This window comes from Populus trichocarpa, chromosome 14 (genome assembly GCF_000002775.5).
Source record: "Populus trichocarpa isolate Nisqually-1 chromosome 14, P.trichocarpa_v4.1, whole genome shotgun sequence".
In the NCBI taxonomy this organism is placed as follows: domain Eukaryota; kingdom Viridiplantae; phylum Streptophyta; class Magnoliopsida; order Malpighiales; family Salicaceae; genus Populus; species Populus trichocarpa.
Genome location: NC_037298.2, coordinates 11,836,374 through 11,857,233, shown reverse-complemented (window position 1 = coordinate 11,857,233; position 20,860 = coordinate 11,836,374). Strand labels below are relative to the sequence as shown.

Sequence of the window (20,860 nt, the reverse complement as noted above, 5' to 3'; positions counted from 1 at the left end):
AGAAGGGCCAAAATGAACTTTACCCTTTTCATTTGGCCGCTGGATATCAAGAACTTGACATGCGTGCCCCCCCTTGAAGGCGACGATCGGACATGTCCTTTATTTAATGAGGAATTCATCATAACCGTTGGATCGCGGACTTTTCAACTCTCTTCAACACCACCAACCAAAGACACACACAGAAATCATTATCACGCGCGCTTAAATTCTCCCGCACCCTTTCTCCTTCGATTCTCGAAAGCAGAAGGAACCCAACCCTAACCATTTCCCAAATTCGATTACAGAAATCTAAACCTAATTCATTATAAATCCACCATGCTGCTCTCTCCAGGGCACTCACCACGCCACCTTTCATCTCCGTCGCCATCTTCAAATCCCGAAAGGACCCTTCAAATCTCCTACAATGTCTCTTCAATCAACAACACCCCGATATATCCTAGAAAACGATCCACAGTTCTCGACGAGGACAGTTATGTGGCCGCTATCGAGAAAATCATCGAGCGCGACTTCTTCCCTGATATCTCGAAGCTCCGTGACCGTTTTGATTGGCTGGAAGCTATGAAAACGGGGGACCCGATCCAAATTCGAGATGCCCAGTTGAAGATTATGGAGCGCCGTGGCAAGATGGTAAAAAATATCCACTCCGATGGCAGCAATCGGGCTAGAAATCAAACCCAAACTCAAACCCCAGGTTCTGCTTTTATTGGTAATTTCACTCAATTTGATGAGTTTGATAGCCGAATGCAAACACCTAGCGTTGTTATGGATAGGGGATTATCTAGTAATGCAGAGTCTAGTGAGAATGAGAATGAAAATGAAAATGCTGTTGATGAGAATTTGGGTTTAGATGATTTTTTTAGGAGATATACGAGTGAGGATAATGACAGTTTTTCGAAGATATTAGAGAAAGGGAATAGGAAAAGGAAAGAGAGATATGGGCACTTCTTAGAAGGTGAAAAGAAGGATGTTAAATTGATTGGGGATGCAAAGAGGGATAGGATTACGGATGGTTTTGGAACCTCCGATCAGCCTCCGAGCACATTGGAGGGGTGGAAGTACACGGCGAAGAATTTGCTAATGTATCATCCGGCAGATAGGGGTGAGGCTCCATTGACCGAGGAGGAACGGGCTGTGAGATTGAAGGGTTTGACTAGAGAAATTAACATGTCTAATACACGTTTTCATGGTAAAATGTTGGATACTAGGCCAAAAGATGATGGTGTTGTTGAGGTGATTTATACTCCAGTAGTTGGGGCTACTCCACTTCCCATGTATGGTAGAGATGGGGATAAGGCGAAGAAGTATGATTTGGAGGATTTAAGGAGGATGCCAGAGAGGCTTTATGTGGAAACAGGGAAGAAGGCAGATGATGGGTATAGTTTTGTTAGGACACCCTCACCAGCTCCTGGAGTTGACGAGTCGCCATTTATTACTTGGGGTGAGATTGAAGGGACACCATTGAGGTTGGAACCTGAAGATACTCCTATTGATATTGGCGGCGGTGGCAATGGGCTGCATTTTAAAATTCCCAATCCACCTGCACGGGATGTGAAGGCCCATTCATTATTGAGGAAGGCTGCACGGAGGTTGAGGGAGAAGTCAAAGATGTTTCGAAAACCACCTTTGCCCTCTCCAAGTAGAGGGGGGAGTGCTAGTCCAAGTGCACGGACACTTTCTCCTGCTGCGCAGAAGTTTGTGAGGAAGGCAATTTCTAGGTCTTTGTCATCTGTAGATGAAACCCTCCGTGCCAGTTATAGAGGGGCAAGCCCTGGAGTTGGTACTCCTAAGAGTGGAAGGAGTATCTCGAGGTTTGGAAGAGATGGGAGCATGGGTTCCAGGTCACCTTCTGTAAGGGAGAATTCTAATCCTCCTTGGTAAACTGTAATATTTTTGTTAATGCTCTAAGCTGGCAAGCATTTGTTTAGTGGCATAATTTATTAGCTCTTATGATACCTTATGTTTTTGAGGAAACATGTACCATTGTCTTTGTGAGGAAACATGCACCATTGCCGCTGTTTTCCTTTTTCCTCTGTTTATATATGACTTGCGAGCTTAATGAAAAGAAGGAAATTATGATGTCTCATGTTGCAAATTAGTATTCAATCCTTCTAGTATTCATGTTGCAAGTTCTTTGTGTGCGTGGTTTGGAGGAAACATGTCTAGTATTCAAGTTTGCTGTGTTTGTAATACCGTCAGACATTTTCAATTCTCAGTTTTGGTGTGCTGAATAAGTTTGAGGATAGCAGAAAACAAAGAATTATTTGATGTGCAATTAAGATTTCTTGAAGACACCTAACTGGATTCACATTTTGGATCAACTTATTATTCTAGTTATTTTGTTATTTGATAGAGGCCAATACATCACATTTTCAAGTTTACGTTTCACTCATTAGAGTTTTAGTACTTACCAAACATAGTTGTGCAGATGATAAATTTAGAAATCGACTCCACCGTCAATCCACTGCAGTGCTTAATGTTTACAAACTAATAAAATTCTTAGGAGCCTGTCTTTGTGCGCCATCATTGAAATGTTAATATTTCGATTGGCATTACTTATTCTAGTGGGATCCGGAGGCAATGCACTTTCCTGGTGACCAAGGGCTAGTCATTTGTCATGTTCAGGTTCAGTTCAGACAACATGCTGCTGTCAATCTAAGCAGCATCGCCATGATGCTGTCCTTCTTCCAGAAAGTTTAGATTTTGTTGGACAAGCAAACATCAAGTAGCTGAGAGGGATAGTGAGATTTAATGTTTCGGTTCCAGGGCAATGGGCAAGCACGGGTAACCCATGAAGGAAGGGTAATGAACATGTTTGGTTCCATGTTCCAGCCCCGTTGCTTTTTACTGATAGGAAAACAAAGCTCAAAGAGGTCTAGAGTCATGGATGTAAAATAAATCACAACACGGATGTCATATGTGCCATCGGTTTAATTTGCTTTACCGCTGGATAGCTAGCATTGCCAGCTCTCTGTTGCCAGAAAATCGGCCAATAATTAATGATTTTGATCTCTTTTTTTTCCCCTGCGAGAGGCGTGGCACCTCTCAAAAATTCCAGCATGGATGTATGAAAATTTACTTGTTTTATTTAAAATTATTGTTTTTATATTTTTAAATTTATTGATATAAAAAATAATTTTAAAATAAATATTATTTTGATGTATTTTGAAATAAAAATTATTTTAAAAAATAACAGTAAAAAACCTTGATATTTTAAACTTATTTTCAGTAATCACTCCATTTTCATCAATTTTTACTTGCAATTATTCTGTAAAGAGGCAAAAAGAGAGGTTAATGTCTTGCTAATAACAACATTAATAATATTATTATTTTGTGGTTTCATTTACGTGGCCAATTTGCTATGTAAAACGTGAAGTCGTGAACTCTTGCTCATGTCAATAAGTAGTCATGGTTCGGCGTCGTTGAAAAATCGAAACAAGAGTTAAGAACGACGTCGTTGACAAGAAAAACTGATACCCCGCGTAAACCTTTTTGCGAGTATAAATATCTGAAGCATCTTCTCGGCCTCTCCCCTCCTCCCTCCGTGTTTGATTCCTGTCACGACGAACTCAAGCAAGGTACTCTATCTAATCTCGCTCACTTAGTCACCGACCCTCTAACTCGCATTCCATGTATTATCATCAGCAGCAGCAGAAGCGCCTGCTCAATTCAATCTCATGCATGTTCTTTTATTTTTGCTGTTTCCACCCAAACCTTAATTTGATTTAATGATTATTAATTAATTAATTGGCTTGGTCTTTGAAGATGCCGGCGGCAAGAAGCAATACATCTGATAGAGACGATGAACCTTTCGTGGAGGTTGATCCGACCGGTCGGTTCGGACGGTACAATGATTTGCTAGGTGCAGGTGCAGTGAAGAAGGTATACAGGGCATTCGACCAACACGAAGGGATTGAGGTGGCTTGGAATCAGGTGCGGTTAAGAAATTTTATAGAGGATCCTGTGCTCATCAATCGGCTTCACTCCGAGGTTCAGTTACTCAGAACATTGAAGAACAAGTACATCATTGTTTGTTATAGTGTTTGGTTGGATGAAGAGGATACCTCCCTCAATTTTATTACTGAGGTTTGTACTTCTGGGAACTTGAGGGATTACAGGAAGAAACATCGCCATGTGTCTTTGAAAGCTTTGAAGAAGTGGTCTAAGCAAGTTCTTGAGGGGCTGGAATTTCTTCATACGCATGATCCTTGTGTCATTCATAGAGATTTGAATTGCAGTAACATATTCGTCAATGGAAACAGTGGTCAGGTATTTAATTTCTTTTTAAATTGTGTTTCGGATTCTTTTCGTTGAGGTTGTTGAGTTTTTGCTATATCTTATCTGTGCAAGTTAATTAGATGTGTGCAAGCTAGGCCTTTTAAGACTAGTATAAATTCTGCGTATCAGGTGAAAATTGGGGATCTGGGGTTTGCAACAATAGTGGGGAAAAGCCATACTGCACATTCGATACTAGGCACCCCAGAGTTTATGGCACCGGAACTCTATGAAGAAGATTACACTGAAATGGTGGACATTTACTCTTTCGGAATGTGTTTGCTTGAAATGGTGACGATGGAGATACCATACAGTGAATGTGATAATGTTGCCAAGATATACAAGAAGGTTACCTCTGGAGTAAAGCCTCAAGCTTTGAACAAGGTGGCTGATCCTGAAGTCAAGGCTTTTATATTGAAGTGTATAGCTGAGCCAAGAGCAAGACCTTCAGCTTCCGATCTTCTCAAGGACACCTTCTTTTCTGAGGTCAATGACGATGAAACTGTACCAGCCACCGCTTGATGACATTTCAGATGAACCATGTGCCTTCAGTTAGCCATTAACTCCCGTCTAATCATGGGTTTCGGCCGAAGGTGAAGCTTCAAACAATCTGTATCTATCTCTCCATTTTCTTCTTGATGTTTCATGTAGCCAAGCAGTTCCAGGTTGAATTGAAAGCAACAATTGTAGTGGTTTCCGTTTAGATGGGTTAAACCATTCTGGTAACTGGCTTTCAATGTAAATCTGCTGTGCTAACTACGTACCAAGAATGATTTGCAGTCAATTTTCATATTTTTCTATCCCGAGAACACTGTACTATCTGCAGTCTGCAGAATAATGTCTGACCAAATAAATCCATTCAACCTGTCGTCAGTGGCAAGTATTTGAGCACTGCAATCTAACAGAACAACGAAACCAATTCTTAAAATCTTGCCAATCTGCTTATGGGTTTGAAGGATGAATGGCTGGAAAATGTTATCCGCTGCTCATTGAAAAGCAATGAAGGGGAGAGCTCTCACTATTGAGGTAAAAAGACTCCCAAGCATAGTTGCTTAATTGACTTTGATATTAAGCCATGGTAGTGTAAATCATCGACAATCTAAACTAAAAGAGGACGACGACCTTTACGCATGTAAAACAAAATGAAGAATTCATGGCTTGATATATACTTAAGGATCCGAGCTGCACGAGGAGCTTGTTTCAACAAGAAGCAACCGGTGCATAAACCGAAATGATCATACAGTCGTTCTCTTCAGTGTGTACGCGCGCACAGGCACTTTCTCTACGAGTATGTCCATGGGTATTTGCAATATTATTAGCCTTCAGTTAAAAACTATACTAGTGGGTTCTTGGTGTGTATAATTGACCTTGTCAAATCGTAGAAAAAATAACTTTGGGGATTGAGATTGACCGGAGGAGAGCAGGCAAGCAGAACCCCTCAACCCAAAGCACCCGAATTTTCAGAAGCCGTGCCGTCTTGGGAGTTGGCATAGAATGGTATGAAGAAGTAAACAAAACAAACTTCTTCCGCACTTCATCTCTCCTTTTGACCAGAGTTTATTCACTTCATCAATTCCCCCTTTTCTACTTCCCAACACGCTCTTCACCCTTCTCATTTCTCCACACTCCCTTATATATATAACTAAACATGAAAAATATTAGTATTATGAAGAATTTTTTTGGTAGTATTATTGAATCCAGTCAAGCAGTTTAATTTTAAAACATGTCATTCTAGCTTCATGCCTAGCTTGAGTTTCGAATTAAATTGTATGGGAGCTGATTCAAAGTGAATTATTTAATTTAATAGGTCCAAAGACAACTTGGATGACTGTTAAAAATATGATATAGTTTTTTTAAAAAAACTTTAAGATAATTTTTTTTTATTGAGACGATACCAGATTAGATCGACTTTGGTTACCTTGTGATCTGTGTTATAAACTTAAATAAGTTTAATAACTTTGTTGTTTTTGTAAATTATTTTTGTTTAATTTTATGATAACATTATATGCCTTTAAAATCGAGCATCAATCCTAAATAAATATTTATTTGAGATCGTGATAACCCTATAAAAAGTAGAAAAAAATAAACCATGAATTCCATTTCTCAACTAATCTTATATTGAATAAGAGTGAAATAAAAAAAACAATTAGAAAAATTAAAAGATCAGAAACTAAAAAAAACATATCAGGTTTGATAGCTAACCCATTAAACCCGTGAATTGGGTAACCGAGTCAACATGTCAAACTCACAAACCGGGTAATGGACTCCATCGGGTTTAATAGCTTGTTTTGTTTTTTTACATTATTGTTTATTTAACTATATAATAACAAAAATAAACGATAGCAAAATTGAGCGTCAAATCAATACTGAGATTTTTTTTAAAACTAGTCTAATATCAAATGATGAAATAAAAAAAATGAATTTATAAAAAGAAAAAGAAAATAAAAGTTAAACTCGCCTTACCCGTCAATAGGTCCATATACTTTCTAAAATTTAATAATATGTTTTTTTTAAAACTATTTTTTTAACTATATGATAAAAAGAAAAATAAACAATCATATAACCAAACTTAATTAGAAAAAAAAAATACTCCGCTAAACTCGCAAACCGAGGCAACCAGGGTTACCTTGCCAAACTCATAAGCCGGGTCATTGACTCCACAAAGTTTATTAATCTAGTTTTTTTAAAATCATTTTTATTTAACTAATATTTTTTAAAATAAATCATACTGCGATGCTGAGATATTTTTCTAATACCAACTAGATACTTAAATATTTTTTTGATACTGCAAAAGCCATATAATAAAAAAATTAAAATAAATTATCAACTCTAAACCCTATAAACATATCATATAAAAATTAAATTAGAAAAAAAACAATAAAAAAAAAAGTCAAAATAAAAAATAATAATAATGTTGATTAATATTATAATCAACAGTGCTAATAAGTATGAGAAAACAGTGTTTTCCCGCATCTTTTAGTTTTATTTATAATATATATTCTACAACAACGTCAGAATATTGTTGTATTCTACAACAGCATCATAATATGGTTGAGCTTAATTACATCCATAAATATGATTCACCATCAAGCTTCCATTTCTTTTTCTTGGCCCACCAAAGGACTTTTATTGCCATTAATATTAAACAAAACATGCGTGAAGATGATTAAATTAAGCCATAATTATTGATCGAAGCCAAGATGAAAGATGGAGAGTTGATGGGATCTTAGTTAAACACAAAAACTTGCCAAGCAAGCATACATAAAAGATTGGTTGCTCTTCCATAATCTACTGGCCGATGCTGAGGAGTACTGGAATTCAACTTCTCGGCATTCGAGGAACGTTGTTGAAGCCTTAAACTTTGGATTTTGAGTTGTTCACTCGTGTGCATTTGACTTTTGACTAGAATGGAAATACAAAAATAATGCTCGAGTGTACTGTGGACACACAGATCAAACCACCTCTTTTTACTCTTTCATTCTATCCCAATATTCTCACTGATTTCTGGATTCTAGAAGCTCGTATTCTACTTTTTTCTTCGATTATTGAGACGGGTTTCAAGCATTTATGGGCATTGAAGGAGAGGGTTAAAAATGAGAAGCGTGTATGCTTGTGCTAGCATTAACATTAGCCCAGATTGATTTCTGTAGTTTGCGCCATCAGTAATATTAAGCTTTGAAATCATTTTCATGAGCTATGCCAATGGAAACTGCAAGCCCCAAAGATAGTTCATCAGCCTCAAGTCCTTTCTCTTCACCTAGCGTGACCGCCCTCTTAAAGATTAAGATCATTTCATGGTAAGAAATGCTAGACCTTGGGTTTTAATTTGTGGTAGCAACATGATTAGTCATCCGATGTCTTTGAAAGGCTGATAAATCTTTGATCTTGTTTCAGGAGTCAAGAGACTGGTTTGCCTGTTTCTGTTCGAGTTCGAGTTGGTGAGAGAACATTCCACCTTCACAGGGTAAGATGGATGTGATTCTTTTACTCCATATAAAGGCTAGCTCCTCCGTGTCTGTGGAGGCTAATTTACTGATACAGACAAATAAAGGCCAGAGAGTTCTATTTTCTGAGCCAGTTATGATTTTAAAGGCTTCTAATGGTGCTAACAAAAGGTTGGAAATATTTAAAACCACTTGTGTAACAACTTTCGTCCATTGAAAGCAGGCCTGCCTGCTCTCTTTGGAATATGTAAGACAAAATGCCTTGATTTGTGACGACGAACATAATAATTAGAGATTTTCAGAGTAACTTCTGGTCTAGTAAGCATACCCCTGAGTTTCATTCTTTCTGGTATTTGCAGAACCCCTTATTTTCAAAGAGTGGATACTTCAAGAGACGATTGATCGAAACAACTCAGCTTGAGCTGCCACAGAGTTTCCCTGGAGGACCAGAAACCTTTGAGATGATTGCTTTATTCATGTATGGCTCTTCCACGTTGATTGACCCTTTTAATGTAGCAGCCCTGCGATGTGCAGCAGAGTTCCTTGAAATGACAGAAGAATTCTGCTCTGGCAATCTTTGTGAGCGTTTTGATCTCTATTTAAACCAAGTCGTCTTACAAAATTGGGATGATACCTTGATCGTTCTCCAAAGGTGCCAAACATTTATTCCATGGTCTGAAGAGCTGCTGATTGTTAGCCGCTGCATCGAATCCCTAGCCTTCATGGCTTGCATGGAGATTCTTGACCCTGAGAGGAGAAGAGACAGACCAGTTGTTACACTGGAGGCATTGGCTGGTCAAGCTTGGAGCTGTGAAGCCGCCAATGAGATACTGAGCCAGGAGCTTTGGATCAAAGACCTCATTGCTCTACCATTTGGATTCTTCAAAAGGATAATAGGATCCTTGAGGAGGCAAGGAATGAAAGAAAAATATGTGAGCCCCATCGTTGTCTTCTATGCAAACAAATGGGTACTCTCTAAGAAGACGATACAATACTGGGAGAGCTCTGGTGAGAGAACTAGCGATGCCAACGCAAATGATAAAGTTTCAACGATACTACAAGGCGTACTTGATTTACTGCCAATGAGAGAGAAGGCCAGTAGAGTGATTCCTGTTGGATTTTACTTTGCTTTGCTTTCCAGATCCATTGGCATTGGTTTGAGAAATGACAGCAAGGTAAAGTTGCAAGATCAGATTGCATCTCTTTTACACTTTGCGCAAGTGGAAGATTTACTCATTCCAAGCAGCAGAGTCGACTCGGATTGTTCCAGCATGGAGTTAGCTACGATGGAGAGCATATTTTCAACAAATGTATCGTTGAACATGGACACAAACAATGCTCCTTCAGCTAGTAACTCAACTGTAGCAGAACTATGGGATACATTTCTCTCCCATATAGCTTCTGATCCCAAAATGAGGCCTAAAAGATTCATGGAACTCATTGAAACTGTACCAATATCTTGCAGACAGAGCCATGATCAACTGTACAGAGCAATGAACACTTTCCTGCAGGTAAGTCTTTCACAAACTTCATCATGCCTCGAATGAAAGCTAAATGCAAGTATCAATTAATTACCATTGTTCACAAAGCCAGGATTCAATTAATTACACACTTATGTTAGTGTCTTCTTTACTTCTCCAGACACACCTAGACATATCCCAAGAAGAAAAGGGGGCAGTTTGCAAGTACCTCAACTGCCAAAAACTGTCACAGTGGGCATGCATTGACGCAGTTCAAAATGAGATGATGCCATTACGTTTGATTGTCCAGGCTCTTTTTGTACAACAACTGAATACGCACCAAGCGTTCAAAGAATGCTCGGACTCGTTTAGGTATGCACAAAGTGGAGAGTTCTCTGGGAGTCTTCCAAGCTCAAGATGCCCGAACACCAAAAGCCAATATCTAGCAGACAGCCCATATATGGATGGAGCAGAGCCAGGTAGTAGAACATTGAGTTTCTTGCTACAAAAAGACATTGCAGTACAACGATGTGAGTTCTCTAGAAAAGAATACGAGTCCACAAGCTTTAGAATTCAGAACCTTGAACAAGAGCTGTTTTCCTTGAAGAAGAGCCTTCAATTGCAAAAAACTTCGAAGAGAACAGAAACACTGCCAACCAAGCCACAGAGCACAAAACCGTATGGCTTGCAAAGCAGATCACTAAGCAAGAATAGGAACCCACTTGGGCATGTTACAGGTTGCGTTGGTTCTGTGAATTTCGCTTCACAAAGAAAATATGCTTGCAAGCTACTGAAGATCTTTCGCCGGATTACCTTGTTTGGAAGTAGAAAATCCAACAGAAAGCCAGGCGTCTCCAGCCTCTGGGGCAAACCGATGTAGCAAAATAAAGATAGCTTGAGATGTATGAGAACCAAGACGAGTAATGAAGAAGAGTCTATTGCAAACAAATTCCATATAACCAAGAAGAAAAAAGCTGGATTGTGAGAGTGAATGAAGCACTTCTGTTTAAAAAGCCATCCTAGAAAGAAACTTAAAATTTGTGTGGGGGTCATGCGTAGAGTTACGTTGTAGAGTTTTTCTGGAGGTTTCGCCACCCCAAGCCAGCGCTAGAATTGCCGATTGTATTATTCAACAATTTGAATGGTCTTTGGAGTGGTTTAAAAAACGAGTCTGAACAGCTAATTAATTACAGAACTTAAGTTCGCAGCAGCTTAATTGTTGAAAACCATCTGTAGCAAGAGATGATAAAAAAATATATTGAGGCATCTCAAGCAAAACTAATAAAGAACGAGGAAAAAGGAAGACTATGGTGGATATGATTAAAAAGGGGGGAAATCAAAATCCGTAGCTCTTCTGATGATTTGTCTTCCAAAGTCCAAAAAAAGCCTGCATATCATCTTCCTCACACCTAATTAAACCACTCAGATGCTTCCATGAACTTTCCCAACCCAGATAAAGGAACTGTTAGAAGAAAGGTGCAGCACATCTCTTCTCAAAGAGTCATTATACCACCTGAGCCTATGTATACAAATAACAGAACTATAACTACAGCATCCAAACAAAGAGTAAGATGCACTGCACCTCCTCTATCCAATAATTACTGCCACTTAATTCATAAAGGCATTAAAAACTTAAGAGAGGAATACAGTACTTGTTAATTGATATTTTGCATCAAAAGCTGAAGTTTTAACTGTGGAAGCAGTGAGAAACAATACAACCACGTTCTCTAACATAGCCTAAACACAACAACGATAACAGTGCAAGTTTTCTTCTACAACTACTGATCGTCCCCCATTTTTGGAACACTGGTGGTGTTAGTTTTGAGCTGCCTATCAGAATAAAATCAGCATTTTACTCTTCATGACACGGCAAGGAAATGCAAGGAAAAAATCAAAATGTTTCGGTTGAAGATATAATGAACACTATGTAGTGAATAGCAAGCATATCAAGAGTACCCTAACAGAAGAATTAACAAGACAATGCCTTCATTTTATGCTTCAACACTTTTATCACCCTGCTTTGCAACATCCTCAACAGTTTCAATAGTTGCTGGAACATCCTCTATTGCAGCTTTGGCATTTGGTTGATCACACTTGTTCACAGGAAGCTGTGAATCTTTTGCCTCTTCAATTGCATCAGGGAGATTTGAGTCATTAGCTTCTTTAGTTGCAACAGGGAGCTGGGAGTCATTCATCTCTGCAGTTGTATTTGGGGTCTGTGAGTCATTTACTTCTTGGGTTGCATCAGGAATCTACGAGTCTTTGAGCCCTTCATTTGTGACAGGAAGCTGTGAATCATTGACCCCTTCTGTTGCACCAGAAGGCTGCAACTTGTTTACCTCATCAATAGCACCACTGCGCTGAACCTCATTAATTGTTGCATCAGAGAGTCATGAGGCATTGACCTTGGCTGATGCATCAAGAAGCTGAGAATCATGAACATCACTTCTCGTTTCCTGACAAATCTGTGAGTCGTTCACCTTATTAGTTGGCTCACAAGACTGGGAATCATCGACCCCTTTACTTGCCTCACCATATATTTTTCCGTTGTTGACCTCAATAGTCATATGACATGACTGGGAGTCATTGTCATTGTTAGCGTCTTTACAAGGCTGAGACTCATTGATGTCCTCTGTAGCATTGCTAGGCTTCGCATCATCTTCCTGATTAACCATATTTTGTAACTCTTCACTATAATCCTCATCAGCTGCATGAGACAGATGTTGAGGATCAAAATTATCATCTGCCTGGCATGACTGTAACTGACCAACCTCGCCATCTGCCTGGTCCAAGTGTAACTGATCAGCCACGATAACTGCACCATAAAACTGAGGCTGGTCATCCTCACTTGCTTCTTGATATTCCACTGGCTCATCCTTTCTCCTGCGTTTCCCATTACCTTTCCTTCTAACCCTTTCCTTCCCCCTTGACCTTTTTCCTAGTTCAATTTGTGGGGGTGCTGATGGCGTGACTGGACTTTCAATCTGGTCCCTCAAACAGTCCTGTGCAATAAACCTGATCCTTGAAATTGACTCAAATTGCTGTCCGTCCAACCCTTTTGTTGAGAATGAATCCGCTAAATAAGAAATTTCTCTTAAACCAGAGATCTGCAACAGTTAAAGAATAGACCATTGCAGATTATATCACAAACAAAGGTAATAGCAAAATTGAAGTTTGAGCATAGCCCTACCGTCCTTTGGAACTCAGATGAGAGAGATATAGGCCTTCCAACAACTTTACGAGTGATTTTCCAGTACCATTGCATGTAGCCACCCTCATCCACGCCATCATCCCCATCCACAATATGGAGTTGACGATCCATCCATTCATTAAGCTCCGACTCCATTTTCCCAGACAAGTCAACCCCGCCGTCAACTCCTCGACTCTTTCTGAGCCACCGCTCCACATCTTCTGGGATTGGTTGAAGCATGCCATATTGCCTAAGGCAACGATCAGGAAGGTGGCGTTCTGCCTTGTCAAAGCATATTAGCATTGTCTTTGATCTCCCTAAAATTAAGGTATTTTTTATATCTTTTGGTATTACAGTACTGTCCATAATTTTGTACGGAAGCCACTCCACCTACACCAAGCCAGTTGCATTAGCATTTTCTATGCATCAAGTGGAATAAGAACTGAACTGAAAGAAGTGAGAACCTACATCAGTTGGTTTCAACGAGTCCAGTGCCTTGCGGTAGAAAACTACATCACGATTTGTTGTTGGCCCACTTTGTTTTCCCTTCCATCTAAGCACAAATGGAAAATGATCATGGATGGGGTCTCGATTAAGCTTTGGTCGGCCCACATTCAGATGGAAGTAGCTCCAACACTACAGAAAGCAAGAATCAGTCAATACCAATATTCTATTTGAGAGCTAGTATCCTTGGATGAAATTAATTGCAGAAAAGAAGTCCTTCAACCTCACATTCCATCACTTTTGTTTTTTAATAATACTAATAAAAAAGATAATCAATGGATAGCTTTAGTATAAACAACATAAATAACCTGTAGTAGTGTTAAGCAACCACAAATGGTACTCTGAGATTTAACACATGCATTGCCGAGTGCTCTATACAAGAAAGCTAATGCTGCTGCTCCCCAGGCAAACTCCTCAGCTTCTTCAAAATTCGCAAACAATGGAAGGTACATTACAGGAACCTTATTCCCAGTGGTGGTGGAAAATATGGTACTACCGACAAGGTAGAGAAGATAAGCGCGAGTGCAGCGCTCAACCATTTCAGTAGGTGCATCTTCAGAACAATGAGAAAAGAACTCCTTCAACCAACTTAACTTCACCATCCCACCACTTGCGTAGTTAGAATCGGGTGATTTCCCTAAAAGCCTTTGGCAAACCGAGGCACAACTGGTATGTGTTATTCCAATAACAGGCTTCCCATCAATGGCAAGTCCAAGCAACAAGGCAACATCTTGAAGAGTAACAGTCATTTCACCAACAGACAAGTGAAACGTGTTGGTCTCCCTCCTCCACCTCTCAACAAGCGCGGATATGAGAGGATTGTCAAGACTAATAGCCGGAATCTTTCTCAAGTAACCAAATCCAGCTTTCTCCACCAACTCAATTTGCTTAGGACTTAGCTTCCATTCACCCAACTTGGACGTGTGCTCATGGCATCTTAGCACACCACGCTCCTGAACATCAAACCGACAACTCACACAATTTGCTTTCATTAATTAATTAATAAGATAATCCAAGAAAAGCAAACACACACCTGGCCATCCCAAACCGCAGAGGAGACATGCTTGTCTTGATCATACAATACACATCCATCAATCGGTCCGGGATTCGTGTCCATTCACTGATTCCCGCCACACCACCAATGTTAATATTAATAATTACATCTAAATCCCAAGTTAATCGTCAAAATGAAAAACGAGGAAGAAGATACAGGAGGAGTTACGAACCTGAAATAAAATAGAGATGGAGGGGGGGATTTTAGCAAAACGACGACGGAAAGAGACTTCTAATTTTTTCTCACGCTACGACCAGCAACTGCTTCAAAACGACGGGTTAAGCATCGAAGCGACGTGATATCAAAACCTAATCCTTGCCATTTAGGTGTCTTATAAACGTGTCTGTTTTGCAGAATTCTGGACCGGGCCTGATAATTGAATGACTATTTACAATATTAAAATAAAAGACTTGAGAGGATGTTTGATATTGTGTTCTAAACAGTATTATTTTAAAAAAATTAAATTTTTATATAATTTTAGATTTTTTTTGATATGTTAATATTAGAAATTTTTTTTAAATATATATATTTTTTAATATATTTTTAAATAAAAAATATTTTATAAAACAATTATTATCATATTTCTAAACATCACTCCGTGTTTTTGCACTATATAAGGTGAATTTCACAATTAAATCACCATTTTACATGTGCACTTGTATAACTTGCAAGAGCAAAATTCATCTCATTCATATAATTAATTTGTCTTTGCAAGCTTGGTTAGGAGTATAATGTTATTTTTATTTTTTTATTTGAGATACATAAAGCTTAATTTTTCTTAACTTTTAGCCTGGAATATTCTTGTGTTTTTTTGCTTTTCAAAAGCAAAATGCAATTACTAAAGTGTCATTGCAAGCAAAAAATATATAGCTTGTATTAAGAGGTTTTTTGGTATTTTCACATTGGTTTTTTTATTGATATCATGTTGGGTAAGGGGTAATATGATCTTTTGATAAATTAAAAAAATAAAAAGAAAAAAAATTATTAGTACATGCAATGCATATGCCAGCGAGTAGAAGGAGTCCATGTTTTTTTGTGGTGCGTGCATGCTTCTCGGGTTGACAAACACCACCATCCACGGTGGTGTTGGAAGCGGCTCCTCGAGATCTTCATAATGGATGAGCGCAATGTGGCACCAATGTACTTTTTTCATAAGAAAAATGCAATTACTAAAGTGTCATTGCAAGCAAAAATATATATAGCTTGCATTAAAGGGTTTTTTGGTATTTTTGTGTTGGTTTGTTTGTTGATATTATGTTGGGTAAGGGACTATGATCTTTTGATAAATTAAAAAAATAAAAAGAAAAAAAGTGTTAGCACATGCAGTGCATATGCCAGCGAGTAGGAGCCCACGCCTTTCGGGTGGTGTGTGCAGACTTCTCGGGCTGACAAACACTATCATCCATGGTGGTATTGGAAGTGGCTCCCCGAGATCTTCACAATGGATGGGCGTGATATGGCACCGATGAACTATTTTCTTCTCCTCCCCCTTTTCTCTCTCTTCTCCTTGGTAAAATACAAAGGTGTCTTTTAATTTATTTTTCATATTTATTTTAGTTCTTATTTTTTTGATTTATGTTTGATTTATTTTTTATCTTTTTTTATTAATTTTTTTCTTCAACTTAGTCCCTCATCACTTGGTTTTATTTGTTTTTTATATCAATTTTGGTCTTCATTCTTTTAATTGCTATTTATGTGTCTTTTTTTTTTTTCATTTCTAATTTGATCTTTATTCTTTTAATTGTTATTTGATTTTTTTTTCATCTTTTTTTTTCATTACCTTTTCTTCTTCAATATAGTCCCTCTTCATTTGGTTTTATTTTATTTTTTGTACCAAATTTGCTCATCATGCTTTTAATTGCTATTTATTTTCTTTTACCATTTTCCTAATTGAATTGTGTTTTGTATTTCATCCCTTGGTTTTTTTCTTGTTTAAATCCCTTTTTTATTTCATTTTTCTCTTAATTTCACCCCTCAGTATTTTTTAATTAAGAATTTTACGTTGTTATTTCTTAGGGTTTGCTTTGTACCGAGGCTCATGATATGGTTGAGAGTTTCAAATATTAACACGAGTTGACTTCACTCTTTTTTTTAGGTTCTTTTTAAGTTTTATTTTTTTTACAATCTCATCCTTCAATATTTGATTTATTGGGAATTAATCTTCATGTTTTTTTTTTCTTTCTTGTTTACGGGGTTATCCCAATTTTATACCCATGATCCTAGGGTTAATGAATTAACTCGAGTTGACATAAATATTTTTTTTCTGTTGCTTTTTTCTTAATTTTTTTAACATTAGATTGTTTGATAATTGAGTTTCATTGTTATATTCAATTTGTTTTTGATGGGGTTGCCCTGGTATCACAATCGGGTCGTAGACCGGTTGGGCTTCAATATTTTTTTTTCTTTTTTTCATTATAATTTTTTTGTCAGTTTATTTTTTGTCATTACATTTTTTTTATTTCATGTTATCGAAATCATATAATTTTATTAGACCTAGTCAAGTCAATCACCTGCATCTCAGTTTTTTCTTTGGAAACACTTATGTCACCTTAATATTTTTTTTTGCAATGAGAAAAATTTGAACTAGTCACGTTATGCGGACCACCTATTTAGTTTTATTGCTAGATGGCCTACTTTAATATCGTTTTTTTTTGGATTTTTGTGAATTGGGATGTTTGCCATATATCACAAACACAAAACACATTATAATTACAAATTAGATCAATTGCCTACAATATGTTGTGGGTTAGATAATTTATTTTTTTAAAATGTAAAGAGGAAATATCCAAACATTGTTAATGTTTTTCTAGTAAAATAAAATTAAACTATGTAGGAGTTGATCCAATATATCTCGATCGACTTAGCTGGTTTAAAGATAACCTAGAAGACCGGTAAAAATATTATTTGACTAAAATAAATTTAAGACGATATTATTTTAAATATTGAGATGGAAACTTATTAAATTGACTCGGGTCAATGAAGGTTACCTTACTAAATCCATAACTTAGGTCGTGAGACCATGATAAACTCATAAAAAGTAAATCAAAATAAATTATGAAGTCGTATTCTCAATCAACCCAGTGTTGAAGGATGAAATTGAAAAAAAAAATTAAAAAAAGAATGAAAAAAACTTAAATCAACCCGAGTTAACTCTCCAAACCTATAACCTTGTTCATAAGACCTAAATAATCTCATAAAAAGCAAATCGAAAAATGACTGGAGTCAACTCAGGTTAACCTGTGAATCGGATCATGAGATGAGATAATCTCATAAAAAACAAATTGAAATAAATCATGAAGTCCAATTCTCAATCAACCCATTACTGAAGAATGAAATAGAAAAAAAATCAATCTAAAAAAAGAATACAAGAAAATAACCCGAGTAAACATGGGTTAACCTGTAAAACCCGTGATGTATGTCATAAGACCAGGATAACTTCATATAAAGCAAATAGAAACAAATCATGATGCTTAATTCTTAATCAATCCAATGTTAAAGGATGAAATTGAGAGGGGGAAAAGAAAAAAAAGAAAAGAAAAAACTCAAGTCAATTGAGTTAACACGCCAGACTCGTAATATGAGTCATGAGACTAAGGTAACCGGTTATATATAAAGCAAACCACAAAAAATATATAGTGGAAAATAGAAGGGGAAAAAACATAGATTGAAAAAAAAAACAAAGAAAAAAACACTGTTATAATTAATAATGTTTTGTTAGTTAGTGCAAAGTAAAAGCACCACTTCTTTTAGTTTTTTTGTTAATTACCCTTAACACATTAAAACATTAACACAGAAAAACTAAAATTAATATGGGGTTTACTATTTAGAATTCATTGTCCACACACTTACCATACTATTTATTGACTAAACATTTTTGTTCCATTTTTATATTTTGATCCCTGTAGTTTGCAAAGTTCACAAGTCAGTCATTGAGCTTTATTTATTTTTTAATTTATTCTTTGAAGTTATCTTATCATAGTTTTATACACTTAGGTATATTTTAATTTTTTTTATCTAGCTTACCTAATTTGTCTGTAAAGTTTTCGATGTTAAATCAATGACCAATTTTATAAAATAGAGTTTTAGCTTTTACTTAGAAAATAAATTGAGAAATAGAGGAAAAAATAGATATAAAGGAAAAAAAATACTCATTTTTCCATAAAAGATGAGCAAAAGTTTCATTTAACCTCTCGAGTTTCATTTTTCTCATCTTTCATCTTTTTTCTTTTATGTTACTATATTCTAATTCTAAACTTAATTTTTTGTCACGTTTTATTCCTTAGAGATTTAAATAGAAGAGTTAAAGATGCTAAAAAATTTAAGGAAAGAAAAAGATATTGAGTGGCTAGATTTTAACCATCAACAACTTCGATTTTAGTATCTATGGGCTTGACTTTAAAAGAAAAACTTAATGGAGGTGGTTTCTACATTCAATGATGCTGAAAAAAAAGTAGATATGGGCTTGAAGTTTTTTATTTGAAATTTAGTTTTTAGGCATGTTAGAGGTTGTTTTGGGTTGTTAATTAGGATATTGAGATTCTTAAAATACTTTTTAGGTTTTTTTAGATGAAAATAGATAGAAAATTGAGTTTTTTATGGTCCACATACTCTATACCCTAATTTTTTTACCACCTCCGGTGACCGGAGCTTGAATTTAACAAACGACTTATTGTAACATGGATTAAAATAAAAAAATAAGCAAATGATGTTTCATTCAAATTCTTTGAAGTAAAATAGGCTCTTGGGCTTTTACTTAAAGCCATGCGCTTGGCTTGACCTTTCAAGCCCGCACACTTGGCCTTTCACTTTGTTTTTAAGTTTTTATTGTGTTTGTTTTATTTTATCATAAAATGTTTTTTAATTAGGATTATTACCATAAAATTTTAAAAACCATTCATTTATACCTTACTTTTCAAATAAGATTTGAGCTTTTATGATAATATTTTCAATTAGTTTATATAAATTATATATATCTAATATGTAATTTTTTGAAATTACTCATTAATATTGAATGAGATTGTATTTTTTATTTTTATTGTTTACATAATTTTCTTTAATTAACTTTCTTTTGTGTTTTGATTGTAATTTGCTTCTCATATGATGCTAAATTTTAATTTAAAAAATTAGTTTTCTAATAAAAAAAGACATTTTTACTAGAAAAAATGCATGAATTAGGAATGAGGATTTTGACTAAAGAAATATTTTTTTCTCATTGATATAAATCATTTGAATTATTGTGAATGTTTATTTTAATTATATTAGGTTTTTATCCAAAAAATCATGCTACTTATAAAAATACGTGTTTTTTTTTTTGTCAAAACAAAAATGAAATGCATTGGTAAGAAAATTAAATTTTAACTAAAAAATATTTTTCTTATTATTTAAATAATTTGAATTCTTAAAAGATTTAATAGAAAGAAATGCATGCAGATCAAGTTTAGACTTTCTAGAGTCTACAATATTAGAATCATATTTGCATTTTTGCCACTGATTTTGTGTGTTTGGTATTGTGGTGCATAATGTTTTTTAAAAGTGTTTTTTTAATTGAAAATGCATTAAAATAATATTTGTTTTATTTTTTATTTTAAGACATCAAAACCATCCAGAAACACATAAAACACATCAATTTAATATTTTTTTTTCAAGCGACAAACAATTTTAAATGCACTTTAAAAAACATGTTATAACACAAAACAATTCAAGAATAACCTACCATCAGCAGTGGTGGGAGCAAATAATCTCAAATTATTGGACCAATTGGAATATTTATTGTATACATTTATATGATCCTGAAGAAATCACAATAATTGGAAGTTAGCTTTTCTGTTGTAGATTTGTTCATACATATAATCCACTAATTCAAGTTTAAAGTGAGGGTCAAGAACTACGAAGATTCCGAAAGCCAAATTATTCTCACTTCAAAACTCAAGAAATTTCATCTTTATTGATCCAATATACATATGTTCACTCCTTTTCTATTTTAGAAAATTCTTATAGACGAAACAAATATTCTAAAAATATACATCTATGCTTGAAAAATTGCTTATATATATATATATGGTTGGTTTCTTGCTCAACAATTACCATGATATTTAGTTTTAGGTCCTTCAGTTTGACAACACTTTCTTGATTGCTCCTTCTTGTGCTAGCAATATGTGGAAGTTCAAACACCTATTTTACAATAATAATCTCATCCTCACATGTTATTTTGAGATTGATCACAAATTCTATCTCAGCTATAGAACTAACTATTATTTCTTTGCACCAGAAATCAATGTCGTACTCTTGAGCAAGTGGAATGATAAGTTTCTGACTATTACAATTTAAAGAGAAGAAGACTTTTATTTTTCCCATATAAATATGGGAGCTTTACTAGAAGATATACATAGAATTTTGTTTTACAATGTAACATAAACATGAATTCAAAAACATATAT

The 20,860-nt window shown here is 35.8% G+C and overlaps 4 protein-coding genes across 4 annotated transcripts; 3 read left to right on the top strand and 1 right to left on the bottom strand.

Moving 5' to 3' along the window:
* The first annotated feature begins 143 nt into the window (after positions 1-143).
* Positions 144-2,092, top strand: LOC7455988 (uncharacterized). The gene has a single exon (XM_024585835.2). It carries the CDS (start codon positions 316-318, stop codon positions 1,876-1,878), a length of 1,563 nt encoding a protein of 520 aa, XP_024441603.1. The 5' UTR covers positions 144-315; the 3' UTR covers positions 1,879-2,092.
* A 1,330-nt stretch (positions 2,093-3,422) lies between these two features.
* Positions 3,423-5,075, top strand: LOC7455987 (probable serine/threonine-protein kinase WNK11). Its single transcript, XM_002321141.4, has 3 exons — positions 3,423-3,575; positions 3,763-4,266; positions 4,405-5,075. Exons 2-3 carry the CDS (start codon positions 3,763-3,765, stop codon positions 4,792-4,794), a joined length of 894 nt encoding a protein of 297 aa, XP_002321177.2. The 5' UTR covers positions 3,423-3,575; the 3' UTR covers positions 4,795-5,075.
* A 2,213-nt stretch (positions 5,076-7,288) lies between these two features.
* Positions 7,289-10,625, top strand: LOC7468553 (BTB/POZ domain-containing protein At5g48130). The gene is made up of 4 exons (XM_002321140.4): positions 7,289-8,069; positions 8,167-8,236; positions 8,576-9,727; positions 9,858-10,625. Exons 1-4 carry the CDS (start codon positions 7,969-7,971, stop codon positions 10,554-10,556), a joined length of 2,022 nt encoding a protein of 673 aa, XP_002321176.2. The 5' UTR covers positions 7,289-7,968; the 3' UTR covers positions 10,557-10,625.
* Positions 10,626-11,511: 886 nt separating this feature from the next.
* LOC7468552 (protein MAIN-LIKE 2) lies at positions 11,512-14,750 on the bottom strand. The gene is made up of 6 exons (XM_002320474.4): positions 14,597-14,750; positions 14,404-14,490; positions 13,679-14,323; positions 13,335-13,502; positions 12,867-13,256; positions 11,512-12,783 (listed from the first exon to the last, which is right to left on the bottom strand). Exons 2-6 carry the CDS (start codon positions 14,485-14,487, stop codon positions 12,067-12,069), a joined length of 2,004 nt encoding a protein of 667 aa, XP_002320510.4. The 5' UTR covers positions 14,488-14,490; positions 14,597-14,750; the 3' UTR covers positions 11,512-12,066.
* Between the last annotated feature and the right edge of the window lie 6,110 nt (positions 14,751-20,860).